Source organism: Protopterus annectens, chromosome 8.part0 (genome assembly GCF_019279795.1).
Source record: "Protopterus annectens isolate FY-2018-M chromosome 8.part0, PAN1.0, whole genome shotgun sequence".
NCBI lineage: Eukaryota > Metazoa > Chordata > Ceratodontiformes > Protopteridae > Protopterus > Protopterus annectens.
Window position 1 is genome coordinate 1,321,942,889 of NC_056741.1, and position 19,659 is coordinate 1,321,962,547.

Genomic DNA, 19,659 nt, shown 5'->3' on the forward strand with positions numbered 1-19,659 from the left:
TCAGTATTTTTTTCACCCAGATTTCCAACATATTCATCCTTTTAACTATTTTTCATGAATTAAAATAATAAATTGTAACTATATGCTGGAAAGATAATTTTGCAATGTGTCTCTGGAATTACCATTTATTTATTTATTTATTTGCATTTGTTAACCAGGTTGGTCCAGCTGGGTAAGAATTACCCTTTTTCACTGGAGACCCGAGGGGAAAAGCCCCAAACAGACATACAAATACATACGAATAGAGACAAATTAACAATATTACAGAGGAAACAATATTATGGGTACAATGGATAAGAAAAACAAACAATGACAGTTTTACAGGCTAAACTGAAAACTGCTGAGAAAGTGTGGTTTATGTGTTCAGCTTGCTATCACAAGAACATGAGGTCTAGAGAATGAACGGATGTATAGATGGATGGATAGACTATGGAATTACGGTTTCGGAGAGACTTGTTTAATGGTAGTGTCGTAGTTTAGGAGCTGGGCTTTTACAAATGAAAAGCAGAAAATGTGCACTCAATACTAAAACTTGGCAAACCAGCAAGAAAAGTTTCCTAGATTAAAAAATACTCACAATTTAGGCAAATATGTATACTTCTTACCATTATGAATAACTTTGCCAGCTCTCCACTTCTTGAAGTATGGCAATGTACATCATAATTCCATCTTTAAAGATGACTTCATAGTCACTGTATGAAATCCCCTTTGACAAATTTGCATAAATACAATGGCAAATGTTTTAATATGTGATAACAAAAATAGCATATTGACAATCTAGACTGAAAATTGGAAAACAGGAAATGCTATGACCACACTTTCAGTCAAATTAAATGCTTGATTGCAGTGCTGGCAATTATAAATTGTTCTGGACTAAAACATTACTAGTGTTTCTCTTTGAATTTCACCTCATGAGTTATTTCACCCTGAAGATGCTTTTGCAATCACATTGCAAAATCATCTTTTGTAAAAAATTACTCAATGGTAGTGGCATAGTTCATAAAGAAGAAGTTGCCATGTGCTACATTGACCATTTGATCACAAAAGACAACCCCCCCCGAAAGACAAAAAAATCAAGACTGTGAGCAAGTGTCTGCCATATTACCTGTGGTGCATAAGTTTGTCAGTTCTTGAAAGACCACAGGGTGCCCTGGTCCAGCTGAGCTTGCTTGCAATCAGGTTTTACTCTGATGGAATGTACAAAGCTTGCAGAGTCAAACTGAGCTAAGGTTCTGTCTCCCAGGCTGTCATAAGCCAGTGTTCAAACATGGTAAGATTGGGTACTCCCTTATTTGTTCATGTACCACATTCACTGTGCTGCTGTAGCCTGTGTACACTTGCAAAGGTTTTGGGGACCAAATATGATTTAAGGCTTTCAAAGCAATGATGGCTGCCAACATCTCTCTGATATTTATGTGTTTCTGTCAGAAGGGTTCAACCAAGCTTGCAATTTTCCAACTTTAGAAACTGCACCTCATGCTAAGTCTGATGCATTTGTAGTTACAGACTGTATGGGGGTCAGAGGGGAAAGTGAGAGACCTGGACTGCAAGAGATCTGGTCTATCAACCAAAGAATCTTTCTTTTTACACATCATAGAACTGAGATCTGAAAGGAGAAAGGGTGTAGATGCTGAATCCAGACTGATATGATGTACCATTGTATTGTCCTCATGTGGAGTTTGGCCAGGGGAAGCATAAAAATCATGGATGTCATACATCCCAAAAGCCTGAGAAATTCCCTTGCAGATCTGTGGTTTTGATTGGAGAAATAAGGAACTGCTGGAACATCTTTAACTTTGGAGGAAGGAAGGTTCTTCCCAGGACAGAATCCAAAATACATCCCAGGAATACAATTCTTTGGGAAAGGATGAGAAAATTTTTATGAAGTCTAATTTGAAAACCCAGAATGAGTAGAAGATTATGAACAATGTATAAAGACTCCTGACAAATAGAAAACAGTCTGCAAAAATAACACAATCATTAAAATATAGAAATATGTACATAAATGCCTTGAAGCCTGCAATAAGCAATGACTGGAGCAAGACACTTTGTGAATATCCTTGGTACAGTGTCCAAAGGATAAGATAGGGAACTGATAATTTAACCCAAACACAACAAAACTTTAAAAATGCCTGAATTGCTCAGCAATGGGAATGTGATAATAGGCATCTTTTAAATCTATCTTTGAATGCTATGGGGAGAGGATTAGACTAAGAAGGGGTTGAAAGGCTAACATTTTAAACTTAGGAATCTTGACAAAATGATTTAGAAAGGAAATGTCTAGTACAATCTTCCAGCAGTCCTCCCTCCTAAATATCAGAAAAATCCTCAAATAGAATTTTTTGCCCAAGCGGCAGGGAAGTACAAATTCTATAACTCCAGTGGCCAATATATGGTGCAGAATGGGAGGAAAGAGAGAAACCTGGGTCCGTGGGTAAGGAGAAATTCCCTAGGAAGTGGAAAGGAATTACCATTACCGAGTGTATCTCTGACGGATGACATTGTTAACCTATATATCTGTTACAATCTGGAGCCACAAGGGAAGATGAAGCCTCAGAGAGATGGAGTGGTTGCCAGGGTGGGAGGGGCAGAGCCTAAGGAGGCACACAATCATACTGACTGAGGTGATCGCCCTTGGCTTTTTGCTGCTTTTTCTTTCTTTTTAGAACTTCCTTACCATTGCTTTTTTAAAAAATGTATTTACTAGCCCCTTGCTACTTAAATGACTTATTGAGGTAATGTGAAAGAGAAATTTCCTTTGAAAAAGAAGACTTTTAAAATCTGACTCACTTGTTGCATTAACTTTCCCCTTTCATCACTAAGACCTCAGCTGTGAAAGAATCAAACAGAGACGTCTTATCTAAGAGAGAATTTAAAAATTCAGTTTTAACATATTCAGGTAGATCTTGAGAACAAAGTCAAGCTAGTCTTCTTAATACTGACCCAGAAGCACCAGCTCTAGGGGAAGAATCATCATAGGCAAGCTTTAAAGTGTGCTTACTCATTTGAGAATTAAATGTAGTAGAGGCATTTGAGGAACAGGGAAGGTTAATTATTGACTTCTGCATGTTCTCAAAAGATAGTAAAAACTTTAGTATATGAGCTTGACAGGTTAAAGTCCTGTAAGTCAAAATACCAGAGGAATATATTTTGTTCCAAAACATATTCATTACCCTCATCAGAAGGAATGGGGTTAGCAGCGGTAAATTGTTTTGCAAAAAAAGTTTAGGATAAAGAAATCACAGCTGGGTCAGCTTAGGATTTGAAAAAAATGCTTATGGGAATTTCATTCTGCTTCCACTGAAAAAAACTTTTTCATCTTACATAATGTTTTTGAAAAGGATAAATCTTCAGGAATGAAATCTAAAACAATACTTTCATCAGAATCAGAATGTCAAGATTGTGAAGAAATCCCTGAGGTACAACCCTCCTCCTGTAATGCCTGCTCTTCTGACTGACATTCTTGTCAGAAAGAGAGATAACTCTTCCTTTTCTTGCCTGAGAAAACAGAAAGCAAGGAAAAACCACCAATACGTTCCTTAACAAATCCTCATATGGTCTTATTCTGTAAAAAAAAGTTGTCAAAATTTAAATACATCAAAATTACTCATTTTTCAATATTAGATAAAGGTAAGGTGGTCTCCTCAGCAGATAGATTTATATATAAAAAAATAATTATATATAATAATAAAATCATTTTAAACCAGGTGGGAGAAGGCATTCAGCAACTGCCATTCTAATTCTTTCTTTTAGTTCAAGTAGCGGTTGGGGGGAACTGGCCCCCCTCCTTTATGATCCCCATCCCCATAAAAAGAAAACTAACTATAATATATATTCTCTAATATCTGTAACAGAGCATTTTCCGTTTTTTTTTTTTTTATTGCATAATTATATTGGTACACACGTCCCGTAATCCACGGTCGTTTTCGTTATCCAATATACAACAATTGCACACACAAGCAATGTAAATAATGGACCTATCACAGAGGAACTTTTGTTTGATTTGATGTAAAATTTCTCACCCTAACAGAATTCCCTGTTCTTAAGAGAGCTCACCAATTGCAACCCCCCACACTAAATGTCCCCAAACTGTCTAGACACACTTCAGGATGTATTTTCATTCTGCAATAGTTAGTTCAGGTTCTTCCTCTTTCTTTTAAATATGAAGAAGTCACCTAAAATGTCAAAAAAAAGGTGACTGTTGTGTTAAAAATAAACTCCCAGTTTTTCTTAACTATACATATGTATGTAGATATGTTGTGTAGGTTAAAAAAAAAACCTGTTTGAAAAATCACCCCTTGTGGGGCTAAACCCATGAACACCAAAAGGACGTTCAATCGGAGGGGGATTTTCTACATCTTCCCCCAAGTCCACCACAAGCACCGTAGGACACCTTAACAAATCCTAGTAAATCCTCTCTGTACATAGAAGTAGTTAACAAGAGACTGGAAAATGTTCTCACTATGTTCCCCTTTCCTGGGCATTTTCATGGAAAAGGACCAATTCTCTGTGAGCATACTAGTCTCAGCAGCAGGTCCCCTATTGTGGCTAAATGAAGAACCTTCACTTGCTCCTTCCTCTGAGACCTACAAGCGTAATTCTCCCTTGCTTGCCAAGAGCATCCCTGCAGCCACAGAGGATGTGGTTATTCCCCTGGACTTTCTTGGCTGCATATACTGCATTAAAAGGACCACAGAGAAAAGATTAATGGTCTGAGGAATAACAAGTAGCCACAGCAGAGTCACCCACCAGTGGCTGAGGCACAATAGGAGCTGGACTAAAACCCAAAAACTCCCTGACAATTTTTTTCCCTTATTTCTTACAGGGGAATGTTAAATCTCAGAGGAAGACACTTTGAAAGTGGACAGTGCAGTGTACAGCAGAGAACAAGTTGATAAGAGGTAAGTAAACCAATGACAGTCCCCCCACAAGTACAGTATCCTTTCCCCAATGCAGAAATAAATAAAACTTCAGTAAAAATCCTGTCAAAAAATTATCACATAAGCATTTACACATACACTTCTTAGAAATAAAATGACAGTCCAAAAACAACATGTTTCCTGGCAAAACACATATCTTTTTCAGGAAAACACACATTTTCTCCAGAGAAATAAAATTAGTGGAAAGTCTTTCCACAACAGGGGACTTATCTGCCCTTGAAGCACCACTAGCAGATCAACAGTTCCATGGAGCTTGCCAAATGAGTGTTCTTTGGTGGCAAAAAAGCTCTGTAGCTTTTTGCACTCTAACTGTCCTTATATGGAACTCTGCTTAAGCTCCTGAAAGCTGAAGTATGTGGAAGGTGCCCTTTAGCTTTGAAAGCTGGCTAGTTCTTACCGATAGGATTCATTTAGCTTAGGCTACTGCAACAGTGATGTATGAATTAATATTTGGAGTACAACAGTGGTATCACACATAAGGAAGAATTCTAAAGATGGCATACTGAAAATATCAACCTGAGCCACAGAAAACTAGTAAAGTTGCAAAAAGACATTTACTACATTGCTGTCAAGCCCATAAACTTAGCATCTAGCAATAATTCTGGAATATGAGTTCAGAATACTCAGCTTAGTGCCCTGTCTCTCAAATGTGTCATTGTTTTTTTTAACAATTCTGTTTAAAATGGTGAAAATAAAATGAAATTTCATTTATGGGAAAAACTGCAAAAGGTTTGTGATAGGGTTCAAGAATTGGGATTCAACAGCTAATCATGATGAAAGTTATGGCCATTTATTAACATCCAAGAAAAAGAACTACATAGAAAATGATAAGTTTCTAAAAGTTTTAAAATGTGCATGAACACAAAACTGTTTTAGTTAAAACTTTCTGGGACTACTTCAGCTCCAACATTCTAGAATACAACTAGTCCTTTTGTTAAGGTAACTGGACTGTATACTTTTGTGTGCAAATGCTGAATGCCTAATACAAAATAACCTCATCAACTGGTCAGCTTCTAAGGAATTAAAAATGTCCCTCTTCTGGAAGACAGAAGGTTCTGCAGCTCTGCATAAGCATAGGGAAATGGAGTGTGATAGTGTGTTTGCAGTCAGAAATTTGAGAGTGGGTGGTGGAGAGAAGAACTGACCTTTATATTACAATACATATACAAAAATATAAGCAACCGTTTTCTTTTTATTTCAGGGACTTCACAATGGGGAAACAGCTCTCCCAGTTTTACAAATAAGGGGCAGTAGTAGGGTGGTGGGACTGCAGTGGAAGGTTCAAAAAGTGCATTTGACACAACTGAACATTTTTTTTATTTCAAGAAATACAAAAAGAAAGGACACCTTTCTATATTTTAAGGACTAGTGTTTGGCAAATGAAGATCGTTGTTACAGTAACAGGATTATTTCCACAGTGGAAACTGTATCTCAGCCACTGTCACTGTAAAAGGACTTGGGTTATGATAGGACATAATGGGCATTCAGATGGGTGGGTGGATGGGAAAGATATTTAAAAGTCTGTGAAAACAGCACTTGCAGTTTGAAAAATTCTTCGATATAGTGGAATGGGTATCCCCAACATCTACAACTAGATGGTTTAAAGTGGGATATTACAATACCTATGTGCCACTGCAAAAATGGGCAGGGGTGAATGCTTTAATGGATGTGTATTAGAGCTTTTTAATTACTAAAACGCTTTCACTATAAGTGACTGTAGGCTGATAACTAGTGAATTACTTTCTTAATCACAAGTCTATGAAAGCTGATCATTAAATACAAAATAATGGCCAGTTTGAAAAAAGAAGTTATGTACTCACCATAACGTTCCATGTGAGTTGTTCCATCTTGCCTTCATTCATCACTGATGGGTTCGGAGCTGATCCTCGGCTCCGACATGGCCAACTAGCAAGCTCAAAGTTCTCCAGTAGCTCGAGACCCCACCCCTTATCCCATAATGCACTGCTGTAATTACCTCAGATCTTGTTTGCTGCGTACCCTATAATAGTACAATAATAATTCTGCCTAGGAATGAATACATATTGAAAAACCAGGAAGAAGACAACCTCCAGGTCAACTGTCAGCCAGGAGGGGGAAGGAGGGAGGGATGTGAGAATGAAGGCGAGATGGAACAACTCATAAAGACCGTTATGGTGAGTACATAACTTCTTTATGTGAAGTTGTTCAATCTCACCGTTCATTCATCACTGATGGGTAGCGTCCCTAGCACCCTGATCTTGGGTGGCTCACGGAAGTACACTCTTCAGAACCGTAGAACCAAATAAAGCTCTGTACCTGGAGGCCTTATCCACTTTGTGATGAGTTATAAAAGTGTGAGGTTTAGACCAGGTGGCTGCTGCACAGATGTTATCCAAAGGCAATTTGGCTTGAAAGGCTGATGAGGTAGAAACTGCTCTGGTTGAATGAGTCTTTACCTTACTAGACAATGGCATATTATGACAAGCATATGTATAGGTGATGCAATCCGACAGCCACTTAGACAGGGTTGTTTTAGCAACTGGTTTACCTTTCCTGGTCTCAGAAAAGGACACAAAGAGCTGATCTGATTTCCTAATGTCTTTGGTTCTGTCCAAATAAAATCTAAGTTGTCTATGAACATCGAGTTTATGCAACATATATTCCAATTTGTTGGTATGATTAGGGAAGAAAACGGGTAACTCAATGACTCAATTAATGTTAACCTCAGAACATACTTTGGGCAGAAAGGATGGATTAGTTCTGAGAGATACTCTGTCAGTATGGAAGACCATGTAAGGGGGCTTGATGGAAAGGGCTTGGATCTCTGACACTCTACGGGCTGAAGTGATGGCTACTAAGAAGATAGTTTTCCATGACAAGAATTTTTTCACAAAATGATGCAGGCTCAAAAGGAGGAAGAATGATAACATAAAATTCAAATTCCAGGGGGAATAAGGTGTCTTCACTGGAGGCCTTATGTGAAAGGAACCTTTTAGAAAAGCCTTAGACAATTGGTGAGCCATAATATTCAAACCATCAGTTCCTAGATGGAAATTAGATATAGCAGCTACTTGTACTCATACCGTAGCTGCCACTGCTCCTTTGTTGAAGATTTCTGTCAAGAATTGTAAGATAGAAGACAATGGGGCTTGATAAGGGTCAATGTTGTGGGAAGAAGCCTAAATGGAAAATCTCTTCCACTTACTATGATACAATTTTCTGGTGGAAGGTTTGTGGGAAGCCAACAAAATCTGACTAGTGTCATGGGAAAGATTATAGAGCCTGGCTATGCAGGGAATTGGAGCAGCCAAGCGGTTAGCTTCAGTGTCTGCAATGATGGGTGAAGATCCCCTGATGGATGTGTCAACAAGTCCGGAACTGGGTCCAGGATCCATGGATCTTCCAGAATATGATGACAAAGGAACGGGAACCAAATCTGCTGAGGCCAATGAGGGCTATGAGGATGATTGTCCATTCCAGCGACTTTGCTTTCTGTAAGAATTTGGAAATCAGGGGAATTGGTGGAAATACATACAGGAGACCCGAGGGCCAATCGTGGACAAGAGCATCCCTCGGGGAGTGACCTGGCATGGGAATTAGGGCAAAATAGCTTCTGCATTTGTTGTTGATGTGACTGGCGAAGAGGTCGCAGGAAGGCTGGCCCCATTTGCGGAAGATCCTGTCCGCAATCTCTTGTTTGAGGGACCATTTGTGGGGCAACAAGATTGCTCTGCTCAGTCTGTCCGCTATTATGTTGGATTTGCCCGGGATGTGCGTTGCCAACAGAAAGCGCTGGGATGACAGTGCCCACTGTCATACTTTGAGGGCTTCTCGGAAAATGTGATAAGACTTGGTCCCGCCTTGTTTGTTCAGATACCAGATCACTGACATGTTGTCTGTCTGTATTGCAATTGTCCTTAGAGGAAGAGTGTTCTGAAAGTATTGCAAGTACTGCTCTCATCTCCAGGACATTGATATGCAGATGTTATTCTTGATGTGTCCATGTGCCTGGGCAGTCTTTCCCTGAAATAGCCCCCCCACCCTATCAGGGAAGCGTCCATGGTCACAGTGGCAACAGGAAGGGGAAGCATGAAAGGACGTCCTATTGTGACATGAAGAGACGTCAACCACCACTAAAGATCCTTCTTGCAGGAATTTATCAGGATCATGTGACTCATTGGAAGTTCTTGGTAAGACCATTGCGTGAATAGAAGCAATTGAAGGATTCTCATATGCATCCTTGCTAAGGGGATTGCTAGAATAGCTGCCGCCATTAATCCTAGAACTTTCAATACCACTGCTGCTGGTGCTCTGTTCTTTGATATTAGGGACATGATGTGTTGGCAAAGAATAAAGATTCTTTCTGGCGGAAGGCGGAGAGTGGTGGTTGACGTGTCTAGTTTTGTCCCTATAAAAACGATATGCTGCAATGGCAACAAGGCAGACTTTTCGAGGTTGACTGTAATGCATAGCTGATCGCAGAGTGTCAGAGTAGCCTCTCTCGCTTGAAGAAGCTGATGCCTGGTGGTGGAGGTAAGGAGCCAATCGTCTAGATACAGAAACACCTGGAATCCTAGACACCTCAGGTGAGCCGTGACTACTGTCATGCACTTGGTGAACACTCTGGTGGCTGTAGTGAGACCAAAGGGCAGAGCTCGGAATTGATAATGATTGGCTCCCAGCTAGAAATGCAGGTGATCTCTGGATGGTCTGGCCATCTTTATGTGGTAGTACGCATCCTTGAGATTGATCGAGCACATCCAGCTGTCCTTCCCCAACAAGGGGAGTATGGACTGTAGTGTGACCATTTGGAACTTCTCTTTTCTCACAAATTGGTTGAGTCTGCTGAGATCCAAAATGGGTCTCCAGTCCCCTGTTTTCTTTGGAACCAAAAAGAACCTTGAGTAAGTTCCGAATCCTGTCTGGTCTGCTGGGACTGGCTGGATGACTCTTTTTTCTAGCAATCAGCGTACCACTATTGCTGCTTGTCCCAAGTGACTGGGTGGAACGTCCGGGATTTTTTTGACGGGAAGAGGCTGGGTGGAGAATGGTATGAAATACCCTCTGGAAATGATACTTTGTACCCAACTGTCGTTTGTTATATTTAGCCAGGCTTTGGGGTACAAAGATAAGCGACCCCCGACTGCCTCCAGAGTAGGACAGCCAGGCCTCCCTTCAGGAGCACTGGTGTGATTGACCAGAGAAGTGATCTCTGTCACCCTGGTGTTGCGGACCCCCTGTGCTGCGAGGGCGGCATCTTCAATTGAAACCCCCTCCTCTGCCTCTAGAAGGGGGCTCTCCACATGTGTCCTGAAAGGCTCCTTGGGCTTTCTGGAACCACATCTTTCCTCCCCTCTGACCTTTGGGAAAGGGTCGAGTGGGGGTGGAAAAATGGACTCCGATGGCAGACAGAGTCTTTCCTTCTTGCTCACACCTGGTCAAAGTCTCCTTCACCTTTGGCCCAAACAAAGATGAGCTGTCAAATGGGGTATTAGTAAAAGAAGACTTGAAGGGTTCCGCGAAGGAACAGAGTCGCATCCAGGTATGCCTATGGAGAGCGATTCCTGTACCTGCGGCTCTACTCAAACCATCAGCTGCGTATGATACGAGATGCATGGATGAATTGACTATCGAATTGAGGGTAGAGAGCTGAGTGGCAATCTTATCGGATACACTCGAATCTACAGCCTGAAGAGTATCTCCCAACTCTTTAAGGAGATCTCTCTCTGTAGTCTGGTAAAATATGTCAAGTAGTTCAGTGATCTGAGTGAGAAAGTCGCTGAACTGAACATGCATTTCCCATATCTATCCATGATCCTAGATTCTCTATTAAGAGGATGGATTGATGAGGAAGTCTCAGACATTTCCTTTTTGGTGGCTGCTGCCACCACCATGGCATCAACAGGGACTCCCTTGGTCAAAAAGGTCTTATTCACAGGGGCTGAAATAAACTTTTTAGGCCTCCGAGGAAGAGGTTCCATAGATTCTGGAGACTCCCACGCCCTATGAGAGACCAGATCCATAAGCTCATCGTAGGGCGGAGATACCCAAGAGGTGGAAGGTTGAGACCCAAACGCCTTCAGGAGAACCGACTTGTCATCAGTAGGGCTCTTGAACTGCCAGTCACCCCTCTGCCTAAGGATTTCAAGAATCTCCGCAAAGGAGATGTCCTCAGAGGGGGATCTGGGGGACCCTTCTGATTCATCCAGGTCAGTGTCCGATGTGATAGACTCCTGGGAGGAGTCCAAATGCCTCCTCTTGCATAATCTCTTCCTGGGAACCTCTTCAGGGGGAACTTCTGGAGAGGTCTCAGAAGAGCAGGGAGCGCCCTGTGGGGCTACCTGAGGCTCTGGGTCTCTACGCTTGGGAGGACCGGAGGAAACAGAAACAGACACAGGCACTTTAGGGGAAGAAGAAGCCAGACCTTGAGATGAGGAAGTGTTGGGAGACAACACTCGCCTCATGGCATCGAATGCACGTTGGCTCCGATGAGAAGGAGTCGATGGCTCCGATGGAGCCACGATCTTCTCCCGCACTGAAGCCATGGGCTCCAAGCCCGAGGTAGGAGCTGAGCTCACCCGAGCCGAGGCCCTGAGAGGAAGAGTCGGCACCGACAAATCGGTGCGGCTATCCTCCCCGGATCCGACTGGAGAGTGTTGGCTCCTAGAGTCCCTGGTCGGTGCCGAGAATGTCTGATCAGATGGAGCCGACAACACTGGAGCAGGTGTTGGCTCCAAGGGATCCACAATCATCAGGTCAGCCTCCTCTGGCTCCGACGGTCCGATATGGCTTGGAGGAGGAGCAGACAATTCAAAGGTAATGGTCTTCGCTTCTGACAGTTGTGTCTGAGCCGACAGCAATTTAACTAGGCCTGGTGCCTTTAAGAGTTTCTGAACCAGCCGGTCCATATCCAGATCAGATAAGCTGACAGAGGACCTGGAAGAGTGGACAGATGGAGCCGATTGGAGCAATATGGAAGGAGGTTTTTCAGTAACCGGTTCCAAGGCCGTGTCCTGGTTCCGAAGAGAGCAGACTGTCGGCTCCAAGGGCAGTGGAGCCAAAGTCACCACACTCTCTGACTTCTTTCCTTTCTTGGATCTAGAATCAGTGGAAGACTTAGAAGATTTAGATGATTTATGGGCTCCGTCCTGGTCAGACAATGCCTCAGAAAAAGGGTGTTTAATGATACCCCTATCAATCAATTTCCTCTTCCTTTGAGCTAACACTCTTGTGGAAAAGGAATGACATATGTTGCAAGACTCTTGCAGATATACCTCACCCAAGCAGTAAACACACTGCACATGGGCATCTGTGACTGACATTTTCTGTCCGCAGTCTGGGCACTTTTTAAACCCAGAAGGTAGAAAAAACACCCACAAGGGCAGATACCAATAATCCAGAACTTTTTAAACCCAGACTTTGGATGCTTGTCCTTATCTTCAGACATTACACAACTCAAGCACACTGATCAATTAAGAGCCGTTTTAAACTAAGTAACTCACACAAACATACACACAGCCCAAAAGGGGCACTAACAACTAAATGACTACAAACAGTAATAAGAGATCCAAAACGATAGTCCCAAAGGGGATCACTGACTAATCACTAATCCTAAGGCTGAAGGCAAGATAGAAATACTGAGGAAAGGGGTAAAAACACAGAAAAAAATCTATTTACTATCTAGTATATCTGCTACTAAGAATAGAACAAGGATAGCTAAAAAAGAAAAAATATAACTTGCTGAAAGTTGAAAAACTCCCAATAAAGTCTCGAGCCAAGCTGGAAACCAAGAGATCCATGCCGTGGCAAACTAGATCTGAGGTAATTCCAGCAGTGCATTATGGGATAAGGGTTGGGGTCTTGAGCTACTAGAGAACTTTGAGCTTGCTAGTCGGCCGTGTCGGAGCTGAGGATTGGCTCCGAACCCATCAGTGATGAATGAACGGCGAGCTTGAACAACTTCAAATCAAGTGTTTTTGCAAAGGAACAAACCCCCATTCCCTCCACACCCCAAAGTTATATAAACTAACTCTGCTACTCAAAAATAGAGCAGGAAGAAACCCTCTGAACTAGTACACAGCAGTCTTGAGTAATCACTGCATTCACTCTAGCATGAGCAAGCACTTATTTATGAGTTATTGTGCATCAATGAGACACGGAGAAAGCTTACAAAATATAGTTGCCTACCAAATAAAAAGAGTGCAACAGGTGTCAAAAATCTCACCTTACCTCAGAAGGAACTAGTCAGCCCTATGATCACTGACCTAGAGTGTAAGTATACTTATTCTGGGAGATGGTGAGATCACGTACTGCCTATTTGAAAGGGTTTAATGGAGGCAGCAGTATGTGTTTTTTGTGCTTCAACACCTCTGCCTACCCCATAATGGACTCATTAGTTCCCTAGTGATGAGGAGCAATGTCATTTTAGATCTCTTAGGTGAGAACCATCTGGAGGGGCTGTCACACAGACAGACATCAGGGAGTTTGCACCCTCACCAGCTTCCTGGCAATAAGAGCATTTCTAATAGCCTAACCTCACTCTGGATGGCAGCATGACCATTTGTGTCACCACATGAACCACCCATGCCCTTCTGTCTGCACATGTGTGCTCCCTCACACATGTTGATAAAAGCTACTGTCATCACCTTCAGCCACCCGCTCTACATCCTCCCTGCACTGGCTCTACACATTATGAGGAGCTCCAGTTTTCCAGCCAAGGTTCTATCATTACAATGGTGGTGTGAGAACCACCATCCCTTCCTGACCCGAGCCACTAATCGTACTTGGTCACCTGGGCTGCAGTCATGGCTTTATTCCTCTATGCCACTCATTGATTTATGTTTAAGAATCATTGTTCTGTATTTGTTAAAGGGCTGTCATAGAACTACTATGTTCACTGATATTTTTTCACACATATTAAGAAATGTTTCGTTTTAGACTGGATAAAATTCAGTTCTAATTTCACCAAAAACTGCATTCTGATCCTTGTCATTGACTAATTAGTGATAAAATATGACTGTGTTACACACACTGAACTAGAACTACAATTGCCAAAGTACAAATTCTGGATAGGGGGTGACAGACAGCTGCACAAGAGATTCCCCCTGTCCAATGTGGAAGGTAAACTTCAATTGTATATTTGCAAATCAATGCAAAAATATTCATTTTTAATCTAGTAAACTATAAAACTCTGAATTCCATCCTACATCTACTTGATAATGCAAGACACTGTGGTCATTCACTTTTTCTGAGCAGTGGCAATGTCTCCAGAAAGGAGGATTATGGAGACACAATCGAAATTATACAAATGTTTGGATAACATTTTAAAATACCAAGAATTCTGCGGATAGAAGTTCAAAATCTTTTTCAAGTTTAAAACCGAAGCAAAGTACTGATGCACATCCAACTACTGTAGAAAACACTTCTCATGAGACATGTAATGCTCTAAAAGCAGCAATGGCTTCTTTCTCTTTTTCATGCCTTTGCTGAAGCATTCTCAACTTGGAAAGTTGTGATAGATCAATTTCTTCAACATAGTCAGAAATCTTCTGGTAACTTTCTCCACTGGCCTCATACTTGCTGTTTTCTGCCTTTATAGCTGGTTTTGGTCTTGGGATTCTTTTTGCATATTCAAGAGCCTAAAAGAAAATTAAAGCAGCAGTCATAACTTCATGAAAAACTGCAGAAAACAGATTTAACTTGTTTTTAGCACAGACTCTTCACCATAAAACCTCCAGGTCAGTAATTTGAAATCTTTTCATTACAAATCTTCATGAACTCCTAGATCTTACATTTCACAGTTATCTCCAACATTTTATAAGTCTAAAGCTTTATATTTCATATATGACTTATCTTAATTATAACATTTTGAGATGTAACAACTGGATTTCAGTCAGATAAATTTTCCATTAAAGGAAGAGGAGGATAGAGTGCATCAGCATTTGTTCATATCATCCAGTATATCACTTCTGATATACACTCTACAGAAACTTTTGCTTGCACAGTTATCTTATTATAAGTCATTGCCGCATACCATTTTCTCAGCTGCCCATTATCCTAACAATATTACCATACAAACTCTTCAGTAACAAATTATTAAGGTCAAGCTAAGAAAACCCCAAGGATACTTGGCAAAATTAGAGAGAATACTTGCCCAGTTTCTGATATTTAGAAATTAAATGCAGTTGGGCAAAAGGATAACAACAGACCTTAGATAATATAGTACTATGCCTTATCAAACATTAGTAAAGCAGATGTGATGCATAGGCCCAGTAATCAAGGAGCCTCAATCCTCACCACTAGCACCAGCGAGGGGCGTGCACATTGGGGGGATAACAAGTACACACACAGTAAAGTACAATTTCCCTTAAGAGCACACAGAGATCACAGTCAGTCTGGGGCTGGTTTCTCCCATTCTTTGCAGATTCACAATAAGACTCCCCACTGGCACAGCTATAGGGTCCAGATCTCAGCCTAGAGGTCAAGCTAAAATCTCCAGCACCCTCTCTGTCCAACCAGTGCTTCATGCCCCTGCCGAAGTAGCTGACATACACACACTTTAAGATTTGATTTATATACAAACACACAGACACTCCTGGGGAAAGCTGGCACAGGTTCTCCAGCTATGCCTCCTTTCTGCCCAGACTATAAGGTAGTACCAACTGCCACCAACCACTAATATCAGCTATTATAAGGCCATTCCCAAAGGGTGACCAATTTCACTGTGTAATGTTACTGTTATCCAAATAGTAAGTGTGACTGAGCAGCAAGACTATTGGAGTGGCTTGGACAGTATCAACAAATACATGCAAGTACTCTCTAAGAGCTTAAATTATCTCTACACAAAACAACCACAGTTGAAAGGTTTAAAAATATTTAGTAATAAATAATAAACGCACAAGACAAATCTCGTTAATTTAACACAGTGCTAATCAAGAGTTCAGAAATCACAGGAAAATGCTTTAAAACAATACCGTAGGATAGTCTGATATAAATACAGAAAACAGCTAGACTATCCTGGCTATAGTCTATCTACCTCTAAGAGAAATACTAAGTTCTAAATAACTTTACTTACAGAGCAAAGCAAGTGCCTGTTGAATTGTTGTCAGTTCTACATCAAGATCCAAAATGCTCAATCTCTCTCTCTCTGAGAAAGTCTTAAATTGATGATACCCAGTACTGCTGAGTCACTTCATATTACATCATTTTTATCACTTCTCCTTTAGTTCCCAGGCTAACAGAAACTCAAAATGTACATTTCTTTGTATGCTGCACCTGACCAAGAAGCCACAGCAATAAAAGACAATTTTACATGTAAACCCTTAGTAATTATCTCTTAAGACAATAGAAAGAATGTGCTAGCCCAGACCTGTCTCTGAACTTGAGATCAAACACAGTTGTAATTCTTTATTTAACAGCTTTCTTCCAGCAGGGTGCACTGTGGTTACATTTTTGAATATAACGGTTTTCTTACATTTAGTTTTCTTACATTTGTAAAAACAAGCCTGTGGATTATATTAATATTTAAATGACATAGAATTATCTACAAAATTCTATCTGGCTGGAATGGCAGCCCCTCAGTTTTTCATAGCAGACTTTCCACATTTTAAGACATCTGAGTTTACTGTCTGATTATCTGCATGGCCAACACATACGACTGGGTGCCATGAGCACCACTTTAATGATATTATTCAACACTTAATGCTACCGTTTAAGCCCTGTGTGAACATTTTACCAATATATCTGTAACTGATCATCCCCTATTTAATACCATTGCATATAAGATCCACATAGAGAACAACTTTTGCTTTTCTACATATAAAACAGCATTGTTTGTCTCTACTACTTTGCTTTAAGTATTAGACTCTAACTTAATCAATCTTATTAATAACATTTGATATTTTTAAAAGCAATCACTCCATGATTCCAGTCACAGACAAATGAAAAAAAAATCATCCAACTGATACTCATTTATATTTCCCATCCTTTTTCTCAACTTCATTCTCATATATCTATAAGTTAGCACTCCAGTGTGCTAACTAGATGTAATTTAATCTATTCTGATGAAAATCACAAACTGGTCACCCAGGATATATTTATGTAATCATCAGAATCAAACTCCAAGAAATTCAATCAGTTGCAATACATCGGTACCAATATTAATACATTATATCTCATGAAAAAAATCTTTGTATAATCCAGCTGCTTCTATGGCTCATGTGCTTATGATTATGCTGATTCTACTTCCAGGGCTACAGCCATTGAAACTGTTATGAGGATATTTGCTTTGTTGTGTTCTCAAAACCTTCCAGAAAATGTCAAAGCTGAAAATTTGTATACTTCCTTGGATAGAGAGCTAATTTCTGGACCTTCTACTGCAGAGGTCCTTAAAAGGTATGATGAGGGAGGTAAGTTGATTGAAGGAATCTCAGCTTTTTCAGTAATCCTTCTCCAACTATGTCAAGGGGTTTAATGGCACTCCTACAATCTTTTTTCAAAAATCAAAATAAACAGCGACAGCAAGCTCCTTGTAAGCAAACTTTTAAAAAGCAGTAACAAGAATATTTGAAAAAGAAAGAGGACACCCCAGAATAAAGGACAGCCTAATAATTCTGAATCACTATCTACTAGACTCATCTCCCTCTTCCCACCCTGGCAATCCCTTGACCCATGCAGAAAGTCTGAACTTCCATTTCTCTCTTTAGCAAACATATAGTTTCAGAGAGATGGGTTCTGAAAGTAATTCATCAAGGTTACAGATAACAGTGGGAGTTGCTACTTCCTTTTCAAGGTGTTCCTCCACATCTGCCACACCAAGCTCCTCTTTTCCATTCTGTCATTTAGCACCTACTGTCTGCTCATACAAGCTGTCCCTACTCCTCACTTATAAGAAGGTTTTTATTCAAGAATATTTCTGGTGTCAGTGAAAGAAAATGTGTGAAGACCAGTTCTGAATCTTTCCTTTCTAAATCTGTTTGTGGCAATGCTTATGTTCAAAATGTAATCAATTCAAACTTGTCACTCCTTATTCTCCATTTGAGATTTCTTGTGACCTTACATTTAAAAGCTGCATGTCATCACATTGCTAGGGAGAAATATTCTACGCATTTCTTAAGGTTTGCTGTGTCTGGATCATATTATCAGTTCTTTGCATTATGCTTTGGTTTATCCAGTGCTCCAATGGTATTTTTCAAAGTGTCTAGCTCCTGTGATAATCTACAGCAGACTGCAAGATATTCATATTTTCCTAATCTAGATGGTTTTCCAAGTTTATTACAAAAAGTCAGGAATCTCTTACTTCGGTGAGGGATCTCCTACGTAGACCTTGGTTCCAGGAGAGCATCCAAAAGTATTGTCTGACGGCTTCTCACATGATTCTTTTTCTGGGACCTCTCCTAGAAACCACAATTCAAAGAGTTTTTCTTCCAGAGGAAAAAAAGTAGATCTGTATCTACATCTACTATTAGATTGTCCAGTAAGACTACTGTGTCTGTCAGAGAGTTTCTCAGAATTCTGGGTCTCATGGTTTCTGTGATTCTCATGATTCTTCTAGCAAGGCTATACATAAGAAAAATGCAATGGTTCTTAAAATCGTTCAGACATCAACATCCCCTAATATTCAGGCTCCAGTTTTGGGGCTTGTGAAAAGGGAGATTTTTTTGGTGGGGAGACCAAATTTTTCAGAATCTAGGTCTCTCATTTTCCCTTCCAGCTCTAGCACAGTCTTTAACAACAGATGCTTCAAGACTTTGCATGGACAGCAATATCTATGAAGATAAAAGTACATTCACATAAAACAGATGTTGGCACTTATAAATGCTCTCAAGTGTCTGAATCATCTGTGGTCCCCAGGTTCATTACAAGTGTATACAGACATCACAGTGATGTCTTGCATAAACAATCGGGGAAACCAGATCTTGACTTTTAAGCAAGCTGCTATAGTACAGCGCTTTTCATCTTCGGCTCATTATGCAAGCATCTTACATAAAGTCAGAGCAAAATTTTGTGGCAGACAAGCTGAGCAGGACCAGGATGAACCCTCATGAATAGAAACTGAATCAGAAGGTCTTCCAGGAATTGATCCAGCTGTATGGAACTCTTCATATAGATTTTTTTGTTTCCAGTCACAACAGTCAGTTGGCAAAATTCTGCTCAAAGACTCCATGCAAATTTATACCAACTGCCTTACCGAGATTACATGTACTTAAAAGTGAAATCGTTCTTTTAGTAGAAAACTGCATTTAATATACTACTTTAAACAGTAGGGAGGGGTTGTGTTTAATGACTGTTATGAAAGTAGTGATGAGGATTCTTTTTATTCATGACTGTCATCTCAGGAAGATTTGTTTAAGAATAATGTTAATGCCTACTGCCAACTGAATACTGATGCTATCTCTGTTAAAAGCTCTTTTATTCCACCTTTTCTAAATAATACCTTGCAAGGATTTTTTGCTACTCTTAATTTTGAGGTTGAAAAAATTTATTGGTCCTGTATAGAGAATAAGTCTAACATGTTTTAATTTAAGTAAGCAGCAATGGCTAGCCTGGGTCTGTATCAGAACACCGAAAGTTCATACTTTTGAATGTTCTTACATTGACCCCTATTCAGCGAACGCTGAAAATAGCGAAATGACAGATTACCAGATTTTTTCCTAGGGAAAGAATTTGGTTGTCTGTTTCTGTCGTTTCTCCATTTTCAGTGCTGTGGTGGAAAGTTACGGGTTGGGTTCAGGTAAGTGTG

The 19,659-nt window shown here is 40.4% G+C and overlaps 1 protein-coding gene and 1 long non-coding RNA gene across 2 annotated transcripts in view; both read right to left on the bottom strand.

Moving 5' to 3' along the window:
• Positions 1 to 1,882: 1,882 nt before the first annotated feature.
• LOC122809390 lies at positions 1,883 to 6,773 on the bottom strand. Its single transcript, XR_006365894.1, has 2 exons — positions 4,394 to 6,773; positions 1,883 to 3,538 (listed from the first exon to the last, which is right to left on the bottom strand). It is a non-coding gene; the product is annotated as an uncharacterized LOC122809390 (long non-coding RNA).
• A 6,146-nt stretch (positions 6,774 to 12,919) lies between these two features.
• Positions 12,920 to 19,659, bottom strand: part of JHY (junctional cadherin complex regulator) — a 456,339-nt gene continuing 449,599 nt past the window's right edge. The window contains exon 5 of the mRNA XM_044080858.1: positions 12,920 to 14,557. Coding sequence (XP_043936793.1) covers positions 14,345 to 14,557 — 213 coding nt within the window. The 3' untranslated portion in view covers positions 12,920 to 14,344. The remainder of the gene's footprint in view (positions 14,558 to 19,659) is intronic.